This window comes from Ochotona princeps, chromosome 19 (genome assembly GCF_030435755.1).
Source record: "Ochotona princeps isolate mOchPri1 chromosome 19, mOchPri1.hap1, whole genome shotgun sequence".
NCBI lineage: Eukaryota > Metazoa > Chordata > Mammalia > Lagomorpha > Ochotonidae > Ochotona > Ochotona princeps.
In genome coordinates, this window is record NC_080850.1 from 48793209 (window position 1) to 48818913 (window position 25705).

At 41.7% G+C, this 25705-nt stretch overlaps 1 protein-coding gene and 1 pseudogene across 1 annotated transcript in view; both read right to left on the reverse strand.

Annotated features, from left to right (window-relative positions):
• The window catches only part of YTHDC2 (YTH N6-methyladenosine RNA binding protein C2), a 52544-nt gene that overhangs the window by 23357 nt on the left and 3482 nt on the right, over positions 1-25705 (reverse strand). Inside the window, exons 3-18 of the mRNA XM_012927329.3 lie at positions 23186-23382; positions 21820-22019; positions 18133-18299; positions 17091-17193; positions 16138-16294; positions 12767-12874; positions 11659-11807; positions 10416-10551; positions 7120-7246; positions 6848-6913; positions 4855-5033; positions 4534-4630; positions 4365-4452; positions 4200-4280; positions 2145-2227; positions 553-658 (exon numbers count right to left, since the gene is read on the reverse strand). Of these exons, the coding sequence (XP_012782783.3) occupies positions 553-658; positions 2145-2227; positions 4200-4280; positions 4365-4452; positions 4534-4630; positions 4855-5033; positions 6848-6913; positions 7120-7246; positions 10416-10551; positions 11659-11807; positions 12767-12874; positions 16138-16294; positions 17091-17193; positions 18133-18299; positions 21820-22019; positions 23186-23382 (2044 nt within the window). The remainder of the gene's footprint in view (positions 1-552; positions 659-2144; positions 2228-4199; positions 4281-4364; positions 4453-4533; positions 4631-4854; positions 5034-6847; positions 6914-7119; positions 7247-10415; positions 10552-11658; positions 11808-12766; positions 12875-16137; positions 16295-17090; positions 17194-18132; positions 18300-21819; positions 22020-23185; positions 23383-25705) is intronic.
• LOC118760152 (U2 spliceosomal RNA) lies at positions 24745-24873 on the reverse strand (annotated as a pseudogene).

The window sequence follows — 25705 nt, forward strand, 5'->3', positions numbered from 1 at the left end:
CTAGGATGGGAGTCTCCTTTCTCAACTTCTCTAATAAATCTTGCTTTAAAACTAAACTGTGTCCGCACGAAAATTCTTCTTCCCTGCGAGACAAGAATTGAGGTTGCTGCCGTACTCGGGGTCAAAAAAACCCTACAACAAAAACAGTACAACGTTTCGAAAAAGTAAGAACATACTATTGACTTCCATCTGTGAAAGGAATCACACAAAAGCTTACAGAGACTACCAGAGCTTCTGATTACAATGAATTCTTATACAACGAGGATAACCATGACTATGAATGTGCACAACCACCAGGACTGGCTGGGCCACGTCAGGAGCCCAGCCCGGGGCTCCACCAGGGCAGCAGGACCCAGCCCTGCCTGCCGTCCCCACTGCCCCCCAGGGGCTGCACCAGCAATAACCTGAACAAGTTGAGCCACTTACACAACATGGCACACAGGCACCCAACTGCCACACTAAATGCTTAAAGTCCAATGGTAGCAAACAGAAACGGGCCCTCTCCCTCGTGCACAAGAAAATGACTTTAAGAATTTAAAAAAAAACCTCTACCTGTAGTGGCATTCTCAGAAGTTCTGGAGTCTGAAATTCCAACATATTCTGGAATCGCAGTCTACTGAATAGACGAAAACAAATTCCAGGTCTACATCGTCCCGCTCTTAAAAATAAAACAGATGATTAAGACTGAAGAGTAGAATGAAGCCATTCCACGGAAATCACAGAAGCAATGTGATTCAGAAGACAGAAAGGTGAACCAGGAACAGGCATTTTAGCTTGAATCCTTACTTTTCCTCTCCCTAATCCTTCTAGAAGGCAATTGGCCTGTCTAGGGCAGTTATCTCATTTACAGCCTAGACTAATAAGTGACACTTACCTGACATACCCACTAATGTTATGGTAAAAATCAAAACAAGTAACATAAATAAATGGAAATCTTAAGTTCAAACAATTTTATTGACCTGATATCAAACATCACATCACGTTCAAACTCACTTATCAAGTTTGTAAACCACACATTATACAACCCTAAGGGATCATCTCATCATCACCCAAGTAATAGCACCCATGTTACTCAATCAGCAAGAGGCAAGGCTGCACTGAGCAGGACAGACCCACCCCAGATCTCAGTTCACAAGCCCGAGAGGCAAAGCTAACTGTAACCCTGCACACTGTGTCTGAGATTTCCCACCATCGGTGCCATCTCAACAAACTGCAGCGACTCTCCCGCTCACTCCTGCCAGCAGGCCTCTGCCATGCTTCCCTGTGCCTTTCAGAAACGTCTCTCCACAGTTCTTCCTCCGTAAGTCTCAGATCGGCTGACGCTGCGGAAGCATTACTCATTTGCAGCACAGATCAAAGTATTACAACTGTATTATAACACACAGCTCTCCATCTTTCCTTGGAACAGGTGTCTACTCTGCCTCCACATGGCACCACTCAGTCCAATCACCTCACCACTCCCAGACCTGTCATGACTACAACAAACAAAACTGCAAAGAACCTTCTAAACACACACATATTTCTGCATGTGTACAAGCGCACTCTGAACAAATTATGAGAAACGGAATCAACTGTCAAAGGGATTTAAAATCTGGGTAGAAAAAGAAAGTTGAAGTCACACCAATCTCCAGCCATTAGCAAAATGGCAAAGCCTACTGACTGTATTTTTGCGACTATGTTGCATGAACTGTGGCAGCTTCATCATGTCAAAAAAAATTTATTTCACTCATTTGCATTAGTTATGGTATTTAAGAGATGGCCTATGTGAGACTATTGTATTAATAGGACAAGTACATTTTTTATTTTAGTAAACTGCCCATTTAGGCCCTTTATCCATTTTAATAGGATTATTGTTTATTATTATTATTTGATTTTAAAAGAGCTTTTTTAGTATAAAAAAAATTATTTGTCAAAGGTTTAGAATTTTTGCTTCTGCTTTTTAAGCTTCTTAGGATAGATTAGCAAGCTGTCTACTTGTGACCTAAATTCGGTTTTTAAAAAGTATTATAATGACCTGCTTTGCAAAAATAATATGAAAAAGCTAATAAAAATTAACATTTCATATGTAATGGCATACACAATGAAACATGAAAATGTTTCCATTTTACAAGCAATTAAAAGAATGCAAATTGAAGCTACCTTACCTGCCTTTTCGCTGTATGGCACTAGCCTTGGAAATCCACACCATTTTCAACATTGTAACGAAATTCAGCGCATCAAATGATTTCTGCAATATTTAAATCATCTTTGTGTTAACACATAGGGCATTCTTACAAGGAAATAACAAAACATTATCTTATGTTTTTAAAGGTTTACTTATTTGAAAGGCAAAGAAACAAAGAATAAACAGAGAGACAGAGAATCAGGGACACATCTTCCACCCGCTCGTTCACTCCCCAAAGGCTATCAATACCAGGTCCGGGACAGGTGCAAGTCAAGAGTCAGGAACTCCATCCGGGTGACAGAAGCGCAGGGACTGGGGCCACTCACTGCTCACCAGCTGGGACTTGTGCCAGCACGCATATATGCCCATGTCACAAGTGGCATCTGAACACTGTACTATGATGCAGGCTTGTTACCAACATCTTAACAGACCAAGTTTAATTTAAAATGCCGCCTGACCACAACATAGTACTGAGTTACCAAAATACAGATTTTTCAGGCCCAGTGCAACAGTCTAGCGGCTAAAGCTCCTGCCATGTGCACACCAGGATCCCATATGGACACCACTTCTAACTCCAGAGACCCCACTTCCCATCCAGCTCCCTGCTTGTGGCCTAGGGCAGCAGTCGAGGACAGCTCAAAGCCTTGGAACCCTGCACCCGCGTGGGAGATCTGGAGCAGGTTCCTGGTTCCTGGCTTCAGATCGGCGCAGCGCCAGCCATTGTGGTCACTTGGGGAGTGAATCAACAGATGGAAGATCTTCCTCTCTGTCTCTCCTCCTCTGTGTATATCTAACTTTCCAATAAAAATAAATAAAATCTTGTTTAAATTTTTTTTTAAATAACTACAGGGCAAATAACAATGTGTTCTCATAATAGCTTAATTAAAGAATTTCTAAAATACGTTGCTTTTTTAAAATAAAATGCTACATTTGTCATTTTTTGCATGTAAAATGAGTTTTGGCAGAACCACCATGTTTAAACTGTGCTTTACTGGGTAAAGAACAGCTAGATGGATTAACTTCTCAGATAGTTAAAACTCCCTCATCACCTTACATCATGTAGAGTAATAAAATCTGAAGCATGACTGGCTCACCAATCAGCTTTAATTTTATACTGTTTAATTACCAAAAAATGTATCAGGTATCCTTAAGGGATACCAGTTACAAACACTATAACTGAATTTTATTTAAAAACTGTATTTCTCTGTAAGATAATCCTAAAAATTCCATTGAAATTACAGCAATTAAAATCATGATTATGTCCACTAAACAGGTTACATATTAATTTCTATAACATAAATATCTCTCACCTTGATAAATAAATTACTTCTATCACTTTTTGATTATTTGTGAATGAGCACAAAAAATAAAGGGCACTGAATTTCTGACATCCGAATATTTAAGAGTAATAAATCCTCTTATTTTTTATGAAGGGGCTGGCAAATTGTTCTCGTAAAGAGTCAATTAGTAAGTATTCTGGGTTCAGTAATTGTGTTCATTTTAATTGCTCAATGCGTTCAAACTGCAGAGTGCAGGCAGCAGATAACTAGGTAAGCGTGCAGGTAGGGAGCCCCATTCCCCTGCTGCTCCCTGGCACACGCATGCCTGTGCTGCCTCCAGCGAGCTCCCGGCTTCCCAGAGCACCCACGGTAGGCGAGCAACCAGGGGCCCTACAGGAGGGGCTGCACCCACACACAAAGCAGCCTGGAGTGAGCACTGGGACTTGTACCCAGTTAAATGGCCATCTGGGACGCCCACGCTGCATACTGGACTGCTGGTTCAAGTCCTGACCACTTAGCATCCAATCCAGCTTGCTGCTGACGCCTGGAGGGCCCAGGGGACGGCCCAGCACATGGGATCCTACAAGACACGGGTAGACCAAGTTCCTGGCTCTCGGCTTCTGCTGAAGTAACTCACTGTTGTGGGTGTTTCTCTGTAAATCTGCCTTTCCAATAAATAGTACTAATACAGAAAAGTGAATGCTGCTTCTGCAAAAGCACCCGCTGGATGGTACGAGTGTGTGATCCATGCCTACCTCTTTCACCTTACCAGAATCAATAACAAAGACAACGTCATTGACTGTGATGCTGGTCTCGGCAATGTTGGTGGCAAGGATCTGCGACAAGACAGCATTGTATTCTTAATACAGAAACAGAACCAGTGAGTAATAAAAACGAAAATAAGATTTTACAAAACTTACTATTTTTCGAACACCTGCAGGTGGATTTTTTAATACCTTTTTCTGATCAGATGTCTGCATATTTGAATGCAGCATAAAGACCTGGTATCTGTAAATAATTCAGAGAAAAAGATAAGCCATAGTACCTGGCCATTCCCTTAAGCAACATGTACAGAATTTTAACTTTTACCTATGTGCATTATCAGCAAATCGCTTGTCATCAAACAGAATGCGATCCCTCAGTCCAACAAGTTCATCATATCCAGGCAGGAAAATTAACACTGCACCTTGGGGAAGAATAATTTTTACATTAAATTTCACTGTGAAGTCAGAGACAATCAAGAGAACTAACTATAAAGAATTCTGACAAGTTTTCACTGGTAAATCACCATAAGCTACTACTTAACGTGATTATTTATGTATTACTATCAGTGTAATATATAAAGCTGGTACAAAGCAAGCAACTTCTAAATTCAAATGCATTTTACTTCAGCTTTGTGAGAGTACTTACCAGCATCGCAGCTATGGCAGATATTGTACAGAAGATGCGTGATCAAATCCAAGTCCACTTTTTCATCATCAAAACTATGATGATAAGCCTTCAACAGCTCTCTGTCCTCAGCACTCAGGTCACTGCCATTTGTTTGAACCAGAGAACTTTCATCTAGATTTCCAAATTCCAATGAAGCACTTAAAAAAAAAAAAAAAAAAAACTCAGATCTATTTTCACTAAAAAGATTACCTTGGCACTAGCACCATGGCACAGCACACTAAGCCACCCCCCGTGACACCAGTTTGTGTACCAGCTGCTCCACTTCAGATCCAGTTCCCTGATCGTGGCCTGGGAAAGCACCAGAGGGTGGCTCAATTCCTTGGGTCCCAGCACCCACATGGGAGACCCAAGCAAGGTTCCTGGCTCCTGGCTTCAGATCAGATCAGCTCCGGCCATTGCAGTCACTTGGGGAGTGGACCAATGGATGGAAGATCTCTGTCTCTCCTTCCCTCTGTAACTCTTCCTTCCAAATAATAAATCTTTAAAAAAAACAGTAACTAAAAATATTAACTTTTAAAGGCCAATAGTTGCCATTGTATCCTCCATCTTTGATCAGTTAAAATATCATCTTCCATTTTGGCAGATTATAACTTCAATATTACTTCATTTTAGTGAGTTACGAAATTCAGAGAAATACATTTGTTACATCTACTAACTTCTGATTTTCTAAATAAAACATAAAATAACAAAACCATAAAACAGTAGCTCTTATTAAATATAAAAAATCAAAAACCACTTTAGAGTTACAAAAAGAATTCCGTAAGACTACAAACAGCCCCTGTTTATTGATTTACTTAACTAAAATTTTTGTTTGTTTTGAAAGGTAGACTTACAGAGAGAAGGAGAGACAGAGAGGGAAGGAGAGAGAGCTTCCATCCACTGCTTCACTCCCCAAATAACCACAACGGCCAGAGTTGAGCTGATCTGAAGCCAGGAGCCAGGAACTTCCTCCAGGTCGCCCCGACGGGAGCAGTGGCTAGTAAACCTGAGCCATTCTCCACCATCTTCCACCCCACAAGCAGGAAACTGGATCAGAAGTTAAGCAGCAGGGACACAAACTGGGGCCCACAGGGGATGCTGGCAATGCAGGTGGAGAATTAGCTTACTATGTCACAGCTGCACCAGCCCCACAACTAAGCTTTTTTAAAAAGAAACTGGATTACAAAATGCCAAGGCGAGGCTGCCTGTGCCAGTTAGGAACGCAGCACCCAACCAGGACACCTCCCACTGGTTTAAGTGAAGGATGAGTGTGTGATGGCCAGAACCAGGATGGGCTGCAGTACTCATTGGTTCCAGTGGAGGTCGGGGCTGAGAATAGAACTAACCCAGCAGTTGCAACCACCAGCTGATCGGGGTGATGGACTGTGGCGGGCACTGTGCTTGCTAGTACATGTAGGAACCTGGTCTGGGAACACCTCAAAGTTTCTTTGGGGACTCCCTCAATCAAAATGGAGGAATCAGAACATTAACCAAGAAAAGATGGAAGATGGAGTAGATCAATCAACCACCTCAGCTATATGTTGGCAGTGAAATACTGGACAAGGGGAGACTCTATGATGGAATATGTCAATCAGTGGACTCTGCACCTGCCTCATTGTACCTGGTTTGCTGCTGATGGTATGTTGGAGCTTCTAATTGATCAGGATGACATTCTGCTGGCTCTGCCTTCAAACCAGAGAGGGCCTCCCTAAGAGGCCGTTGAACTTGACTGGACAATAGGATGCTGGACTGTATGTATGGTATATGCTTGCAATGAGGGAATCCCAACGGAACTTAAGCTGTGGTTATGCATCAGGATGGAGGAATCCACCATGGGGGGAGGGTTTGGGGTAAGTGGGGGAGAATCCCAGTACCTATGAAACTGTGTCACATAATACAATGTAATTAATGAATAAATTATTTCAAAAAAAAAAAAAAGAAACTGGATTAATTTGAAATAGTACAGTTTTACCTGTAAGATTCCAGAAGGTCCACAATTTCAGTCTGCCCAAAGTGTTTAGCCCAATCTAAAGCCATCCTGTCAAAAGTCAAAATTTCAGGGTAAGACAGAGAAACACTGTTCTCAAAATTATAAAGCAAAGCAGTCAGTTATTCATTCAGCCATTAGAGATGCACAAACTATCACACAAAGTTTTTACTATAAAGACAAACAAAAAGATCAGAAAAGGTGTGTAGCCATACAAACACACCCACAGAGAGGATGAAGTCTGAAGTTACAATTACCAGCCATTGGAGGCCCTGCTGTGGACATTGGCTCCCATGCTAATCAGCTGCTCCACTTGACCCGCGAAGCCTCGCCCTGCAGCTACCATCAGGGCTGTGGCGCTGGTTTCACTGTGTCTATAATCAACTAAAACAAACAGAGAAATCAAACCACTGAATTTCCAAATTATCTAAGAAATCATTTTTATAAAATGTAAATAGTAAAACTGAATGTTGGGAGAATTAACCCAGGACTTGCTTCCTCACTTCACATGATAACAGCATTGAGTAACCCTCAACTTGGGCCATGCCAGCAAGCCTGTTACTGATACACCTCACAGGACAAAAGACAGAACAGGGATTGGTAGCAGCTGGAAGGCAGAAGAAACAAAAAGTTGCTAAAATGCAAAAGGAAAGGTCATAACTCACAGGACCCTTAATATTCCTCCCCAATCTACGCGTCATCCCGACCACCAAGTGACAGGACACAATTAGAGAACTGAACAGTTAACTTTACCAATAACTAGTAACAAATCCCTCCCTCAAAGCTTTGAAAGCAAAGTTCAAGTTCAATACTTACTAATCTGCTTTTAATCCCCCACTATTCCAAGTCACTACTTTTCAAAGTGCTTAATGAGACTATCTTCTTCTGAGAAGACTGTTCTCATCACCTTTTGAAATGTGTACTATTTCATTATTTCTGCTTTCCCTACCACTACTCTTCACTCAACTCCAACTTCCATTACCTATCATCGTACTTTTTTTTTTTGTTTGAATGGCAGCATGACACACACACAGACACACGGAGACTGATAGAGCAAGGTCTCCCAAACGCCTCCAGCAGTCACAGCGCGGCCAGGCTCAGGTGCAGATGCTCTCCAGGTCTCCCACGGGGGTGGCAAGGGCTCAAGTGCTGGCACTGCTTCCCACTGCTTTCCCAGGAGGGACAGCAGGGAGCTGGATGGGAAGACACTGCCTGGAATGCTCACATCCCCACTCCTAGTACCAGGTCCAGAGCCCAGCATCCTGCTAATACATTCCTTGGAAGGCAAAAGGTAATGAATGGTGCAATCAGTTGGATCCTTGGAACCTTGCTAACCACACAGAATACTAAGGTTCAGTTCCCTCTGGCCTGGCCCAGCCCCAACCACTACAGGCATCTGGGGAGAGAACAAGCACAAGGGCTCAATCACTCTCTGCCTTTCAAACAAATCAATCAGTTAGACAAAAGCCAGGTTAGATGAGATCCACACAGGCAATAAGTGTATACATGACGAGAGGGAGGGAGGGAGGGAGGGAGGAAGGAAGGAGAGGGTAGGAGGGGGCAGGAAGGAAGGGAGGGAGGGAGGGAGAAAAAGGAGTGGGGGGGAAGGGGAGAGGGTAGGAGGGGGCAGGAAGGGAGGGAGGGAGAGAAGGAGGGAGGGGGAAGCAGGGAGGCGGAAGGGGGAGGAGGGAAGGAGGGAAGGGTAAAGGAGGAAGGGGAGAGGGTAGGAGGGAGGCAGCAAGGAAGGGAGGGAAGGGAGGGAGGGAAGGAGGGAGGAAAGAAGGAAAGAAAGGTTAAGTGGGGGGAGGGAGGAAAGGCGGGGAGGAAGAAAGAAGGAAAAAAGAAAGTACCCTGCAAAGAAAATCAAAAATTAGAGCCGGGGAAATGAGCATAAGACAAGTACAGAATATCAGAAATTGACTGAAAAAGATGTTTCCAGATTGATTAATAATTGATTTCAGCGCACAGTGATTCCCAAGTGATCAATACTAACTATAGTGATACAAATGCTGAGGGGTTAAGGTGAGGAAACACATTACGTGGCGTCTAAATCCTTCTCAGACTGCCCTTCTGTCCTCTTCCATTCTGCCTTTTGCCTAGAAGCCCTCAGGATTCTCACCCTCACCTCTGATTGTTGCTATCCTCTCAAATCAACTAACAAAATCCTATCATTCATCACTAAAATAAAACACTTGACAAAAAATACGCAGATGGTACATGGGAAGAAGTTGGGCACACAGAACTACTGTTATTATTGGTTACATAAGTAATCTAGAGCAAAAGTTATTAACAATTTTTCTTCCCTTTGAAATTACAAATTTTGAGAATCTAAGAGACTGTTTTAATGAAAGGGAATAGAACACATATATATATATGGGTGTGTATGTGTGTGTATAACTATATGTACATATATATGTATGTGTGTATAACTATATGTACGTGTATATGTATGTGTGTATAACTATATGTACGTGTATATGTGTATAACTATATGTACATGTATATGTATGTGTGCGTATAACTATATGTACGTGTATATGTATGTGTGTATGACTATATGTACGTGTATATGTATGTGTGTATGACTATATGTACATGTATATGTATGTGTGTATGACTATATGTACATGTATATGTATGTGTGTATGACTATATGTACATGTATATGTGTGTATGACTATATGTACATGTATATGTATGTGTGTATGACTATATGTACGTGTATATGTATGTATGACTATATGTACATGTATATGTATGTGTGTATAACTATATGTACGTGTATATGTATGTGTGTGTATAACTATATGTACGTGTATATGTATGTGTGTATAACTATATGTACGTGTATATGTATGTGTGTATAACTATATGTACGTGTATATGTATGTGTGTATAACTATATGTACATGTATATGTATGTGTAGATATACTGGTTTGTGTACATGTGTATGTGTATATATGTGAGTGTATATGTGTGTGTTGTGTGTAAACATATAGGCACATGTGTATGACTATGTGTACGTGTATATGCATGGATATGCAGATTGTGTGACTGTACGTACATGTGTGTGTACCCTGCGTCATATGTAGGCATAGGTATGTATATGTGTGTGACCATATGTACGTGTATATGGATATGCAGATGTGTGTGACTGTATGTACAGGCATGTGTGTACTCTGCGTCATATGTAGGCGTATGTGTGTGTGTGTATGGCTGTGTATGTGTACCACTGGGTGTACAGGAATATGTAAGTGTGTGTATGTAGATACGTAGGGGGGTGTGTGTGTGTGTGTGTGTGTGTATAAAACACAAACACATGAACTATTTTTGCCATAGACCTCCTAGACTTCATGTAACTACTCTGGAGATAAGTGGTTACAAATCCCTAATTAACACAATGTATTTATAGGATGTAATTTGTACATATGAACTAAGTACTCCCAAAGAACAAATTATTGCCATTTTCAAAAAATACAGTACATATATTTTGCATTAAATTATACTTTTTCCAAATAATTACAAGAGTAATAAGAAATTAAATAAACTTACCACTAACATTTTCAGTTAAAATAAGGTGGAAAACCTGAGCAAAAGCATCAACGTCTTTATGCAGCCAGATGTCAGAAAGACAAGCATCCATTTCTTTTATTAACCATGGCTCAAGGCAGTTCACATCTTTCTCTGTCTTTAATTTAAAAAATAAATACAAAGCAAAGATTATAGCTTAACATTTGCTTGCAAAGAATGTTCAACAATCACAGAAGTATTCACCATATCATACCACAGCAAAAGCTTTGAATAGAAGTTTCTCATTTTGTCACCAACAGTACTGCTCAGAACACCAGCCTTGTCATGTATTCACCCTTTATGGGAGCGAGCCTGCTGACCAAGGGCTAGACCTGGTTGCAGTGTCAGCTAACTGTGCTTCAGACAGATGCTGCTGAACGGGCCAGCACCACTGGCCGTCTCTCACAGGGAACTGCACCTCGAATAAAGCATCGCCTGTACCTTGTAAAATCCGACTCCGGGTCCCAGCCAGAGAAAGCACAACACAAACTCTGGTGCTGTGAGCCCAAATTTCACGGTGCTTAAAAAAAAGGTTTGTTTAGTTCTCGTGAAAAGATTTACAGAGACAAGCAGAGACAGAGATAAAGATCTTCCATACACTGGTTCATTCCCCAAGTGGCCACAATGGCCAAAGCTGAGCCAATCTGAAGCTAGGAAACAGAATCCCAGAGGGTCTCCCACGCGGGTGCAGGGTCCCGAGGCTGTGGGCCGCCCTCAACTACTTTCCCAGGCCACACGCAGGGAGCTGAATGGCAAGTGGAACAGATGGGACATGAGGCGGCACCCGTGTGGGATCCCAGTGCATGCAAGGTGAGGGTTCAGCCAGCAGGCCCCCAAGTGGCTTTGAAGCTCCTCAGGTGCTGGAACGTGCCGTCAGGCCTAAGAACCACTCATCTACAGGTTAGAACCCTACTGCCCCAAATGGGCCTTCCAATACTAAATAATAACTTTTATACTAAATAATAACATTCTAGCAGTATTTTTACAATTCTTTCATAACTTGAAAATGAAATTTAAAAATTCATAAACCATTGCAAAATTACTGCACTACTCTCAAACTCAAGGATAGTTATAAAATTATTTTTCTAAAAACACATAAAGTTCAGAAAAAAAATCTGTTATAATCTAAGGTAAACTAGAAGTCTCCTCGAGTTATGTAATTTCATCAATGTTCCTTGAACTCCAGTCTTGAGCGCCGGTCAGCGGGAAGCTATCCAAGTCTCACCAGCTGACTGAAGACGGCGTCGCCCCCGTCGTCCAGGAGCTCGTACTCCTCCGTCACGGGCGGCACGCTTCGCTGTCGCTGCGACTCGGCCTTGAAAGGATGCTCCTGAGCTGCATACCATTCTGTAAGTGTGCTCTGCTGCTTCTCTTCTAAATTAACCCCGGAGGAAAAACCAATGCATCAATTCCTTCCTTTTTGACAAGTATCCCTCGTTTAAAAAAATCAAAGTGAGTCTGACATTACTTAAAACTGGACTCATTCTACAGATCCTTTCAATAAAATACATTAAGAACATTCAATAAATCTGTTATGCTGAACATAAGGACACATGAAATTGCTTACAAATTTTAATTCATATTCAAGTAAGGAATTTGCTTCTAAGAAGGCCAGCATTTGAAATTCATTTGTACCTATATTGTTTAAATCAAGTGCTAACAATGACGTGAAAGGAATGTTAGCCTAATTTAAAAGCTGAGATGTAGAAGCCACTATGAGACAGTGACACATTTGAGGTACAGACACAGGGATGCAGGCCCCTGGCTAGCAGTGACCACACAGGTGTAGACACCTGGGTCCGCTGGCAGAGGGCCTGAGCTAGACGCCCAGGAGCACCCTCGGGAGGCGGTTGCATTCCGGCCACTCCCACAGCAGACAGGACTGCATTTCCAAGTCACAGATTTCAGTCTGGCCTAACACTAACTATTGCAGACATTTGGCTAATGGACCAGCAGGTATGAGGCGCTCTCTTGAATAACAAATAAACAAGCAAATACAGCACACACGCAATCCTCTGACGTGGACATTTCTGTGAAAGCCACTTACTGCTCACATGCTACTATTTTTACTTTCTCGACTCTACTTTCCTTAAAATGATGGCTTCATCCCTAGGTAGGAAACACTAAAACCCGCCATTCTGGAATCCTGCAGCTCCTCTGAGTACACTGCAACTTCTAGACATAAATCAGATTCCCAAGGGTTAATCTGGACAACTCACAATATGTCGTACAATTACACACAACAGGAAGAGACCCAAAGTACACCTTCCCCGGAACACTACAAAAAGCCACGATGGGAATCTTGGTTTATTTGTTTTAACTAAAAAGCTTACCTCGCTGTTTTTCTTTTTTATACTTTAACATCTCCTTGTTTGTATATCCAGTAGTTCTTAAAATATCTTCCAGAAACATTTCTTTTACTTCAAAAGGTCTTCCTTGTACTAAATAACAGAAATAATTTATTTGTATCTTGAGCTAATTTACACAAAAAAACATGGACTCAAGCTCATGGACCTGAGTATAATAGCCAAAAACACAGCTTCAAATTTCACTATTTTCATGTTGTACTTTGGAAATACAATTTTGTGTGGGCCCAGTGCAATGGCTTGATTAGCTAATCCTCCTCCTTGCAAGCAACAGGACCCCCTAAGGACACAGGTTCATGTCCTGGCTGCTCCACTTCCTTTCCAGCTCCCTACTTGTGGCCTGGGAAAGCAGAGGAGGATGACCCAGAGCCTCAGGACCCTGCACTGTATGGGAAACAGAAAAAGCTCCTGGGTCCTTACTTCAGATCAGCTCTGGTTGTTGTGGCCACTAGGGTCATTTACGGAATGAACCAGTGGATGGAAAATCTTTCTGTCTCTCCTTCCCTCTAAATCTGCCTTTCCATAAGTAAGTAAATTAAAAAAAAAAAATACGACTTTGGGCCAGTATTATAGCAAGAGTTAAACCACTGCCTGCAACAGCAACCTCCCACGAGAGTACCAGTTCAAGTCCTGGTTCCACTTCTGAGTCTGTTCTGTGTCAAGGAGCTCAGGAAAGCAGCAGATAACCCAAGCATGTGGACCCGTCACCCCCATGGGAAACCTGGATGGATCTCCAGGCTCTAGGCTTTGTTGTAATCACAGGGGACTGAACCAGTGGATGGAATATCTTCCTCCCTCTGTGTCTCTATGCTTCTCTCTGTAACTCTCTTTTTCAAGTAAAATAAGTCTTTGCTTTGCTCTTTTTCAGTCTGTGCTATCCACTTATTATCTGTCTGGCATCACACTGGGCACCAGGAACACAATGTTAAGTAACAACAGAGCTATCTCCTGCCTGGTTGAGGTAAATGACTAAGGAAGATGAACATTAATTCAGCAGTCCAGAATAGAAAAGTAGAGTTGCAAAATTCGTATGAGAGTTCTGTAAGAAAAAACATAAGCCATACAGAGGATGTGACTGCGAGCAGAGAATGAGCAAGGACCAATGCCGTAACACAGCAGAGTAGTCCGAGTGCCAGGCAGAGTCCGGCTGCCCCACCTCCACCACTTCCTGCTCATGTGCCTGGAAAAGCAGCGATAAGATTCTGCCCCATGAGAAAGCAGGGCGCAGCCTGGTGCCTCTCAGCTGTGGCCGTCTGGCCAGGGAGCCGACAGATGGAGAGAGAGCTCTGCTGTCTGCGTTTCTGTCTCTCCATTCTTTTCTCTCTCACACGAGATCTCTTTCAAATAAATAAATAAGTCTTTTTTAAAAGAATGTGATAAAAAAAAAAAAACTAGAATATATAAAAGGAGGGAGATTTCAAAGAAGGAAAAACAGCATGAGCAATGACCCTACGGTGGGAAGACGCTTGATACTTCCAAGAAATGAAAACGCAACATGCTGGGGAATGGTGGGAGCAGCAAGTGGAAGGCGACTGAAGCTCCAAACGGGCCAAAGCAACAAATGCTATGTTGAGGGCTTATGCCTGTCGTCGAAATAAAGCCATTCCAAGCCTCAGGCTCACTCTGGGAAGGGCCACAGCTGTACTTGGAATACTGAGGACAGAGGGATGGACGTCTCCTACAGGAAGGAGCCACTGCACCAGTTCAGGAGAAAAGGCACTGAGAGAGATCAGTGACAGTAAAACCAGACTGTCGAAGCAGGAGGGAGATCCCCGGAATTCACCGCACAGCAGACAGACTGTCGAAGCGGGAGCGAGACCCCCGGAATTCACCGCACAGCAGACAGACTGTCGAAGCGGGAGGGAGATCCCCGGAATTCACCGCACAGCAGACAGACTGTCGAAGCGGGAGCGAGACCCCCGGAATTCACCGCACAGCAGACAGACTGTCGAAGCGGGAGGGAGACCCCCAGAATTCACCGCACAGCAGACAGACTGTCGAAGCGGGAGCGAGACCCCCAGAATTCACTGCACAGGAGAAGGACAAAGAAGGCAAACTACAGTTCTCAGGTGTCTGGCCGGCAAATGCAGAAGGATAGTGATGTCACTCTTTGGGACAAGAAAAGCTGAAAAGAAAAAGTGACTGGCAAGAGTGTTGCCAAAATAAGCTTTCAAGTAATGGTTGTAATATGAGCCTAATCATTCAAGAATACTCACTGTGAATCTGAGAATCTAATAAATCTAATATACTATATAACAGAATATAAGATATATGTATAATGATTTTCATTGCAATATTGCTTATAGTAGGGAGGGGACTGTTCTAGAGCAAACATAAATCTCCAAAAGAGATAAATAGTTAAGTAAATCATAGTACCTCCATCCTATGAAATACTAAAACAGCTGCTTAAAATAAATGAACAAGGTCCCGGCATGGTAGCCTAGCAGCTAAAGCCCTCATCTTGCATGCCCCGGGATCCCACATGGGCTCGTTTGTGCCCTGGCAACCCCACTTCCCATCCAGCCCCCTGCCTGCGGTCTGGGAAAGCAGCCAAGGACGGTCCAAAACCTTGGGACCCTGCACCCGCGTGGGAGACCAGGAAGAAGCTCCTGGCTCCTGGCTTCAGATCAGCTCAGCTCCGGCCATTGCGGCCACTTGGGGAATGAATCAACAGACAGAAGATCTTCCTCTCTGTCTCTGCTCTTCTATATATATCTGACTTTACAATGAGAATAAACAAATCTTTCAAAAAAAAATAAAAACAAATGCACAAAACCTAGAGCCACTGGAGAAAAACAATGACATATATGCTCATTTTTGTAAATTCAGTTTGTACAAGTCACATATATGTGTACTGAGCATGAACATGATAAATATGAGATATACAATGATTTTAATATTCTTATCAGGAAAACAGACGTAGCACAGTAAGGACGGAGAGAACTGTGAACTATTCCCTTATAAATGTGCTTCTTTAGGTAAATACTGTTCCCCTGAAATAAACGCAACAATTTGAAAGAAGACTTTCCAGTTTAAGAATTGATGGAAAAATGAGTTTTTATCAAAGGACACACAGAAAAATTAAGTCTCAGTATATTCCTAACTGAATAGGAAGTAAACACGGGAATGCAGACCACTTTTCCAAGGAATCTCAACCACAGCGGGAAGAGGCTACAGGAGAAACACAGGTCCAAACCAAGCACACTCATGACTACAATGCGAGAACCGGGGACGCTGCACACAGCGAGCTCGGCTGCAGATCTATCTCAGAACACACACTCACTCTCTGCTTCAGGACACTCCACCTGACAGAATGAAGAAAAGCATGACCAGCTTACTATGTATCACTGGACAACTCCCGAAATATCTGATGAAGAGATTGACATCCAAGGCGGCACTTGAGAGAATGAGTTTCAAAGCTGGATGTTTCTGCAGCAAGTCTCTTAACTTGGTAAGTAAAAAATCACTAAATCGATCCCTCTCATGCACTTCGTCCTGCAGTAAACGGAAATAAAACCAGGCAGCTGTTAAACATTATGGACGACTGAGTCTTTCAAATAATGACATTGCTGGGTTGTACATTAACTTAAGCTAAATGTGGACAAGGCTTATCAACATTAGTGAAAACTAATTAGGTGCAATTCAGAAATGCTGACATTACAAGAGCCTACTGTGGGTGACAAAGTGCTGCCTTTTTCCCCACAGAATGTAAATCCTCACAAATTCACACAAATTATGAATTAGTAGAAGCCTGTTTTGCTGTTTTGCTGTAAACAAGCTCAAATGGAACACACTTCTGTTAGCATCAGGGCTTAAACGCACCTTTGGTTTGGTAAGTCTCCAGATTTACTTATTATAAGATTATAAAACTGAATTTTTTTCTTATACAAATGGGATAGAAGCATTGACTTCTTTGCTAAAAAGGTCACGCATCTACTTATTTCATCTACAATGCATTAGCCAGCATTTAAATGACTATAAATTATACTACCGCAGGGGGAACCGCATGACATGGAAGGAGATAAGTAGTCATAAAGATAGAATTTCTAAATCTCCAAGCACATGCATCACTTTCACAGGAAAAGCACACTTTCTAACTACCCACTTAATTTCTTTCCAGTCATTTTTTTAATATGGTCATTTCAAATAATTATACAAAAAGTAAGTTGACCATAACAGCCTGTTCAAAAGAATAAACTGATTTTTATTTTTACCCTATTCTAAAAATGTAATTATATATTGAAATCTTCAACAACAGGATTTACGTAGGCTAAATTCTCAGTGCCCTTACCACAATAACATGTGTCACAGTGGACAGAGTGCTGTCCCCGGCCATCAGGGTGCGGAGCAACACCCCATTGGTGCAGAACGTCAGCAGTGTCTTTGGCGAAACCCTTTTCAACAAAGTAACAAATACACAATTACACGTTTTATGTACTTGAAATATAAGCACAATAAATGATGGTCTTTATATATACTCTAATAAATTTATTAGTAAAGTTATGTGAAATTCAAAGGGTCTTCAACAGGTCTTCAACAGGTTAATAGAAATGTGCATTATAAACAATGGATATCCTATTTTTTTGTGTCAAATAAAAAATTATTTCAATTCCATTTTCCATGAACTTTCAAAATGCCCTCACATGCATTTCAAGCCTGATAACCTCATAGTTACTAATAACAACTTTTTATTAACTGAGTGATATATCTGATTAAAAACCTCAAGTAGGCTTTTCTATTAAAAAAAACTTTTTTGTTTGGGGGGGAAAACACCTCAGAGGAATCAGTTTTTTAACTCACTACTGAGAACAGAGAAATAGTAATACAAGTCAAAAAGGTACTACTAGCACTGCTGTAGGCCAAGCACTCTAAATCAAAAGTCAAAAACCTGAAACACTGCAAAATCTGGCATTTAAAAGAGCATTTCAGATTAGGAACGTATAATTGGCCATATTCAAAATCTATACTCTCCAACGTGAAACTGTTTTGAACCAAGCATTGTAAGAGCGATACGCAAGCTGCATTAATGACAGCAGATCAGCCACGAGGGTCCACTGACCCCTGGAGATGCCCCTCGCCCTGAGCTCCGATGCTCTGACGAGCTCACTGCAGAGGGGAGACTGAGACCACGGAGACGAGACAGCCTGCATGGAATGTGACTGCGCTGAGGGACTGAAACTGCACTAAGGTTAGGCATGACATCTTGATGGCGACCTACTGTGAGCAAAATGATTATCTGACATTTCAAATAACACACTTTCTACTTTTTAATCGAGAGAAACATATCCTTTTCGAAACAGGACAACAAAATCCAGGCTAGAGGATGCTAGTACCTGCTTTCTAGTCGGATCTGATAACCAATCGTCTGACCAATCCTTTCTCTTCTCTCAGCGGCAACTCTCTCAGCCACAGCAATCGCTGCTAATCGCCGTGGCTGAGTACAGAAAATACGGCAGGGAATACCATTTTTAAAGCAATCATCTAAAAGAAACTGAGGAATCTGGAAAAAAAGTATTAAAATACCATGACATAGCTACAACCTACATACTCGTAAAAATCCTAGTGAATCAAGTGAAAAGCATTAAAACTAAAAAAATTCTGTGACATGTTCAAACATAAATAATCATAAAATCAACAACTCCTGTGTAATTGGCAATAATCATGTAGGAAATGCAACTAAAAGATACTGTTCATAATAAAACCTAAACTATTTCAAATCAATTTTATAAAGAGATAATTAAGTCCTATATGAAGACAGCAAAAGCAGCTGCAAAATATGTAAGAATTCCTGAATATATAAAGAAAAATGCCACATTTTTGGGCAGGAATGATAGTAATTAAATCTCTCCAAATTCTTCCATTAAGTCAACAAAATGACAATACAAATTTTCTCTCTCTCTCTGATCTTTCAAACAAACAGATATTTTTTAAAAGAAAAATACGGGGTTTTTACTGATTTACCTATTTTTACTAGAAAGGAATATTTATAGAGAGGCGAGAGAAAGATCTTCCATCCAGTAGTTCACTCCCCTGATGCCCACAACAGCCAGGGCTGAGCCCATTCGAGGCCAGGAGCCAGGAGCTTCTTCTGTGTCTCCCTCATGGGTGCATGACCCAGGACTTGAATCATCTGCTGCTTTCCCAGGCCACAAGCAAGGGCTGGGCAGGAAGCAGAGCAGCAGGTAGACAAATGGGTGCCCACATGGGCTGCTGGTGTCACAGAGGCTTAGCCTGCCACACCACAGCATCAGCCCCTCAAAACTTATTTTAAAGTTCTTTAGAGAAGGAAAATAGGCTAGAAGGAAGCCACTGTCTTTTTTTGTTATTGTTGTTGTTATTGTTATTCTGCATTTCAAATAAATAAGGAATCAAGAAAATAATTAAAAACAAGAACAAAAACGTTGATTTTTTTTTTAAATCTGGGGATAGAAAATGCTTAGCATGAACAAAAGCCTAAACACAAATGTAACTGACTAAATAAAAATATAAAAGTACCAAAAAAGGCACCATAAACAAAGCTAAAAGCAAACAAAAACTTGGAGAAATTATTTTTAATATTCTTAACAACAGATATGAATGCTAACACGTTCTAAAAAGTCAATTCAAAATAATTTAGCCAAAAAATGAATATAAATAAGAAACTCAACTGAAGATAAACAAATGCATAATAAGCAAAAAATATACTCAACTCTAGTTAAGAATCAAGGAAATCTAAATTTTTTTTTTAGATTATATTTCTTTTTATTGCAAAGTCAGATATATACAGAGAGGGAGAGAGACAGAGAAATATCTTCCGCCTGATAATTCACTTCCTAAGTGACCACAATGGCCTGTGCCTAGCTGATACAAAGCCAGGAGCCCAGATCCACTTTCAGGTCTCCCACATGGGTGCAGGGTCCCAAGGCTTTGGGTTGTCCTTGACTGCTTTCCAGGCCATAAGCAGGGAGCTGGATGGGAAGCAGGGCTGCCAGGATTAGAACCAGTGCCCATATGGGATCCCAGCAGGTTCAAGGCGAGGACTTTAGCCGCTAGGCCACTACACCGGAAAGGAAATTTAAATTTAAACACTGTTTGCTTATCAGGTAGATAAAGGCAAAAATACAGTAATATTTATTTTGCCCAAGTTTTAGGAAAATAAGAACTTTCAATACTGTATATGAAACTGTTCAGAATTATTAAACAGTACCTAGTTAAAACAGCTATTAAATTTCCTTAATCTTGGAAATTCCTTCTTGGAATTTGCCCTATTGAAAGACTTTCAAAAAGGAGGAAAGAAATAGTAAGATACAATATAAGAAACTACATCCATGAACTCTAATTTTCATTCCTTACACGTAAGGGATAACATGGGCCCAGCACAGGAATTAGTGGGTAAATCCTCACCTTGCATCCACCAGAACCCTATGTGGGCACCAGTTTATATCTCACCAGAATCCCTTTTGGGCGTTGATTTGTATCCAGGCGGACCCAGTTCCTTTCCAGCTCCCTGCATGTGGCCTGGGAAAGCAGTCGAGGACGGCCCAAAGCCTTGGGACTCTGCACCCATGTGGGAGACCCCGAAAAGCTCCTGGCTCCTGGATTCAAATCAGCTCAGCACCGGCCATAATGGCCGTTTGGGGAGTGGACCAGCACATACAAGATTTTCCTCTCTGTCTCTCCTTCTCTCTGTAAACCTAGCTTTCCAATTAAAATTAAATCTTTAAAAAAAAATCAGAGGGTCTACCATATCCTAGGGTTGAGAGGCTGGAATTAGACCATCCTTGTAAAGAGGGGGAGGGAGCACAGTCACCATCAGAAATGTACCTTTCTGGGCCCGGCGGCGTGGCCTAGCGGCTAAAGTCCTCGCCTTGAAAGCCCCGGGATCCCATATGGGCGCCGGTTCTAATCCCGGCAGCTCCACTTCCCATCCAGCTCCCTGCTTGTGGCCTGGGAAAGCAGTCGAGGACGGCCCAATGCATTGGGACCCTGCACCCGCGTGGGAGACCCGGAAGAGGTTCCTGGTTCCTAGCTATGGATCGGCGCGCACCGGCCCATTGAGGCTCACTTGTGGAGTGAATCATCGGACGGAAGATCTTCCTCTCTGTCTCTCCTCTCTGTATATCTGACTTTGTAATAAAATAAATAAATCTTTAAAAAAAAAGAAATATACCTTTCTATCATTACAAAATGGCACAAGAATTCTACGCAGATCTTTCAAAAATCAGTGTATTTCTAGGTATATAGGGGAAAGCATCCAGTTTCTGTTAAGTGAAAATGAACATTATCCCATGCTTTAAATATTTATTTAAATATTTATTTTTATTTGAAATCAGATTTACAAAGAAAGGAGAGACAGAGAAATCGTTCATCTGCTGGTTCACTCTCCAAATGGCTGCAAGGGTGGCAGTTGAGCCCATAAAGCCAAGCGAGGAGCTTCCTGCAGGTCTCTCAGGTGGGTGTGCAGGGTCCCAAAGCCATGGCCATCCTCCGCTGCCTCCCAGGCCACAAGCAGGGAGCTGGGTGGGAAGCAGAGCAACTGGGACACAAACCAGCACCCCATGGGATCCGGTGCTTGCAGGGAAAGGATTAGCCAACTGACGCATCGTGACAGGCCTTAAACTAATATTTTTGTTGCTACTGCTTTTACTTTAGCCTCGGCTCCTAAGTGTGAAACACCAACAGACACTGTAGAGGTCTCTAACATCGCCTTTACAGGCTGTGATCCTTCGTGACAGACTCAGGCTCAGAGGGTATAAGCATCCTTAACTTCACAGCTAGAAAGACAGGCAACCAGAGCCTGGGCCAAGACCATCCTATGTTCCTACAGGAATCCCAACCATCTTTGTTTCTGTTTAAATAAAGCCCAAAGCCACTTGCTTTCTACAAACTCTCAAAATGTTCTCCTGTAGTAATCTATTTCTGAAATAGCCATTAGACTAACCAGATATTTTCTTTTCTGTATTTTTAAAAATACATGTAATACAAATTGCACAAAATCTCAACATATTTCAAATTTCTTGTATAAACAACAAGAAGCAAACCTGAGTCGTCTTTCCAGATCCAGTTTCTCCCACAATCAAAACTACTTTGTTTTCCTTTATTATTTTCACAATTTCTTCTTGCTTCTCAAACACTGGCAAAGACTGTCTGAAAGAGTCAAACTCCGATTCTCCTCTCTTCCCTGGGACCTGAGGGATGCCGTTGTTGAGCCGTCCACTCGTCTTGCTCATTTCTCGGTTTTCTTTGAAAATGAAAAAAAGAACAAAATTTATGACTAACACTGAAAAAAAGCATTAAAAATAAGCACCTGTAGTTTCTGATGTACTTTTAAATATTTCTTCTCAGTCTAGATGTGAGCCAGCAGGCCTCAATTACTGCACTACCTACCACACTTGCTATTCTAGAAAGTAAACCTTCACAGGATTTCTGATGGGGAATGAACAAAAATGAATCATTCAATAACTTAAATTTGTTTTAAACACAATTTTGATCATCTAAATGATTTTCAAGCCTGCTGTAAGTTTCTATTAATGTCACAGAGTACCAAAACCTTACAGCAGGAAATTTATGCATATAATAACTGTTATATATAATATGAAAATATATTTTTTAAAAAGGAAAAATCATGCACAAATGTCAAGTTATACATGTAAGACTAGGTGATCAAACTAAGTGGCATGTATAAATACAAGTTCCTAAGACTCAACATCCACAAAGAAAAAAGAAGCTTGACACACTTTGTAATCTTCATCTAGTTGAAAATATGTTTGCGTGACATCCAGAATAAGCTGCTTTCTAACAGAGTAATTGAGCAAATCAATCACATGATCAATAAAACAAACTTCTCATTAGGGAACTTACCTTTCTAAATAGTACAAATACAATTTCATTTTATAATGTATCTGTTTATCCACCTTTGAGCAATTTAGAGCAACAGAGTCTGCCCCATCCCTTACCAGGAGGAAAGCCCCATTCACGCCTCACTGCAGGCCTGGGCACTGGGTCCCACACAGAGCCCGGGCTCAGGGTCAGCGTCACCCCTATCTTACCAGCCGAGGGAGAGGCCTGGAGCCCAGCACCGCGTCCCCAGCCCAGTCTCTGCGTCTGTGGAACGGAGCACTCCACCGTGCCACGACTGCTGCTGGGAGCTCTGCAATAACGCTAACGCGTTCCCTGGCACATGCTAAGTGCTTAACAGACATCAGCTATTGTTATAACACTTTAAAAACCAAACTGTTTCAACTCTGTAACCTGCCTTACTGCTGTGTTTTCTAACTCTTTCTTAGTCATTTGTCACTATTCAAACTGACAAAACTTCTATCATCTCAGGTTTTAAACACAAGACTAAAATGGAAAAGAACAATCAAATAATAAGGCAAATAAAAATGCTCCCCAGAAAATACATACCAGCTTCAACCGCAAACACATTTCCTCTTTCTGTCTTAGGCAGAAGTTCAGTCCGCTCCTTGTTGGTGACAGGAAATCTCTGAATCAGGCTCCTAACAGCATGTTTTGTATGATGGGTCAAATTACACGTCATCATGGCATGAGTGGTTTCTGATCCATCTCTCTTCTTCACAGTTAGGTATCTATTTGCTCCCTTTCTGAATATTAATAAAAATCATTTATTTACTATATATATAGTCAACTTTTTCACAGATAGTATATGCCCATTTAGGAAATATGTCTCTAAACAATGAAAAAAAAAACAAAATGCTTTGTAATAAGATGAAAATCCCAAAATATTCAGGACAGCAAGGTTTGTGACTCAAATAACTGCAAGACTATCTCCAATTTAAATTTCAAACTGCTGTAAATCCAATTTTAAAATCAGCAAAAGGTCTACTTACCCACAAAGTTACATTCTGTCTTGAGCAGACTTCATGGTGGGTGAAACATCACCCCAAGTTAATACGCACTGGGAAGCATAGAGGGGAAGAAACCTCCTGAGCTGCAGAACCTGAAGAGTAGGTTAGGGAACAGTGGTGCGGCTCACTGCTCTGACCGATGTCCCCTACATGCCTCCACAGAGCTGGGAACGTCGCACCCACGAAAACCTCGTAAGACAGCCAAGTGTTCTGGCTGGACCAAAAATATGTAAATCTGAATTAATGCTCACTCTTCTTACACACATTTTTTTTTCAAGTGAAATAAATCTTTCAGAGCTTCCGGTTTGACCCCTGAATTCTAAGACAGTGATGATCTGTAATCACTCCCGGTGTCGGGTGTAAGTGTATTTGTTCCTTCAGCTGGTCCATGTCTGTAACCTAGCAGCGGGTAGGAACTCGGCTCCGCAGGCACACGGCTCTGGGTCCGAATCCCAGCTCCCCTCCTTGCTAGCTGGGCAGGCAGGCACAAATTCCTTCACGTTTCTGCAACTAAGATAGTAGCTCCTATCCCAAGGACACTCACACGTAGACAAGACCCCGCAAACGCCGCACAGGCTCCGTCAGGGATCCTCTCCGCCACTGAAAGCTACCACAATCAGGACAAATGATCGCCTCGCAAACTTTATCCAGAATACTTCATAAAATGCTTTACTATTCGTTAGTCACTATGACACTTACAGAAATAAGCAACACTCATAAAGACAGTGAAAATTACATGTATGATTTTATACTGTTCATTAAATTAGAATTTTGTCGGCATCTTCATCATGATTGATATTAAGGATATACCTACACAGCTTTAGCTATTTAAATCTTTTAAGTGAAATCTTCAATTTATTAAGATTTATACTTTCTTAGAAACTATGTTATAATGAACTATAAGCTTTACACGTTGTCACTCCTGAACAGCTACGGAGTGGTTCTTAATTAATGATGCTACAAAGATAAAATAGCTGAAACATAACCTTGGTTATAACATAATCTTGGTTATTTCTATGGCAAGTTAGAACTACAGGATTCTAGAGACATTCTCTGTACTAGGTTTCTTCCCCGTAGATATTTTTGAAGCCTCAAAACAATTGTTACATTCAATCATTCATCCTACTTCAGTGCCTTTTCCCTTAGAAAATGTTAACTACAGCAGGCAAGTGGTGTAGTGTAAAATAGATACTACACCTGATCTTAGCCAAAAGGCCGAGAAGCAATGTGTAGTGTAAAATAGAGAGAAAAAAAAAAAAAACACCACTGCAAAAGTCAGGAAGCTGGCATTCAGCCTCAAAAACTTTTCAATTAAGGAGCTGTACAATTAGAAACAAACCATTTTGGGCCATGTACAACAGCCTAGTAGTAGCTAAATTCTTGACTTGTATCTGCCGGGATCCCATATGGGCGCCAGTTTGAGTCCTGGCTGCTCCACTTCCCATCCAGCTCCCTGCCTGTGGTCTGGGAAAGCAGTCAAGCACAGCCCAAGGCCTTGGGACCCTGTACCCACATAGGAGACCCAGAAGAAGCTCCTGGCTCCTGGCTTAGGATCAGCTCAGCTCCAGCTGTTGGGGCCACGTGGGGTGTGAATCAGCAGACAGATCTGTCTATCCTCCTTTCTGTAAATCTGCCTTTAAAACAAAGATAAAATAAATATAAAAAAAAAGAAAAAGCTTTCAGAACAAACAGAAATATTAGAGATCTTTTTTATCAACCAGTATACAGTGTTAGGGAAGTAAAGTTACTGACTTATTAAGATTTTCTTTAGTAATGTGAAAGGGAGAGAGGGAGATTGAGAGCTTCCATCTGCTGTTTATTACCCAGATGGCCTGGGTCAGTCCCATGCCAGCTGCCTGGAACTCCATCTGTGTCTCCCACGTGGGTGCAGGGGCCAAGGACTTGGATCTGCTTCGACTGCTTTCGAAGACACATAGCAAGGAGCTGCACTGGAAGTACAACTGCTCCAATACCGGTTGCCAGTGTTACAGGCAGCAACAACCCATCCTCTACTTCGGGCCATTCTCGACTGCTTTCCCAGGCCACAGGCAGGGAACTG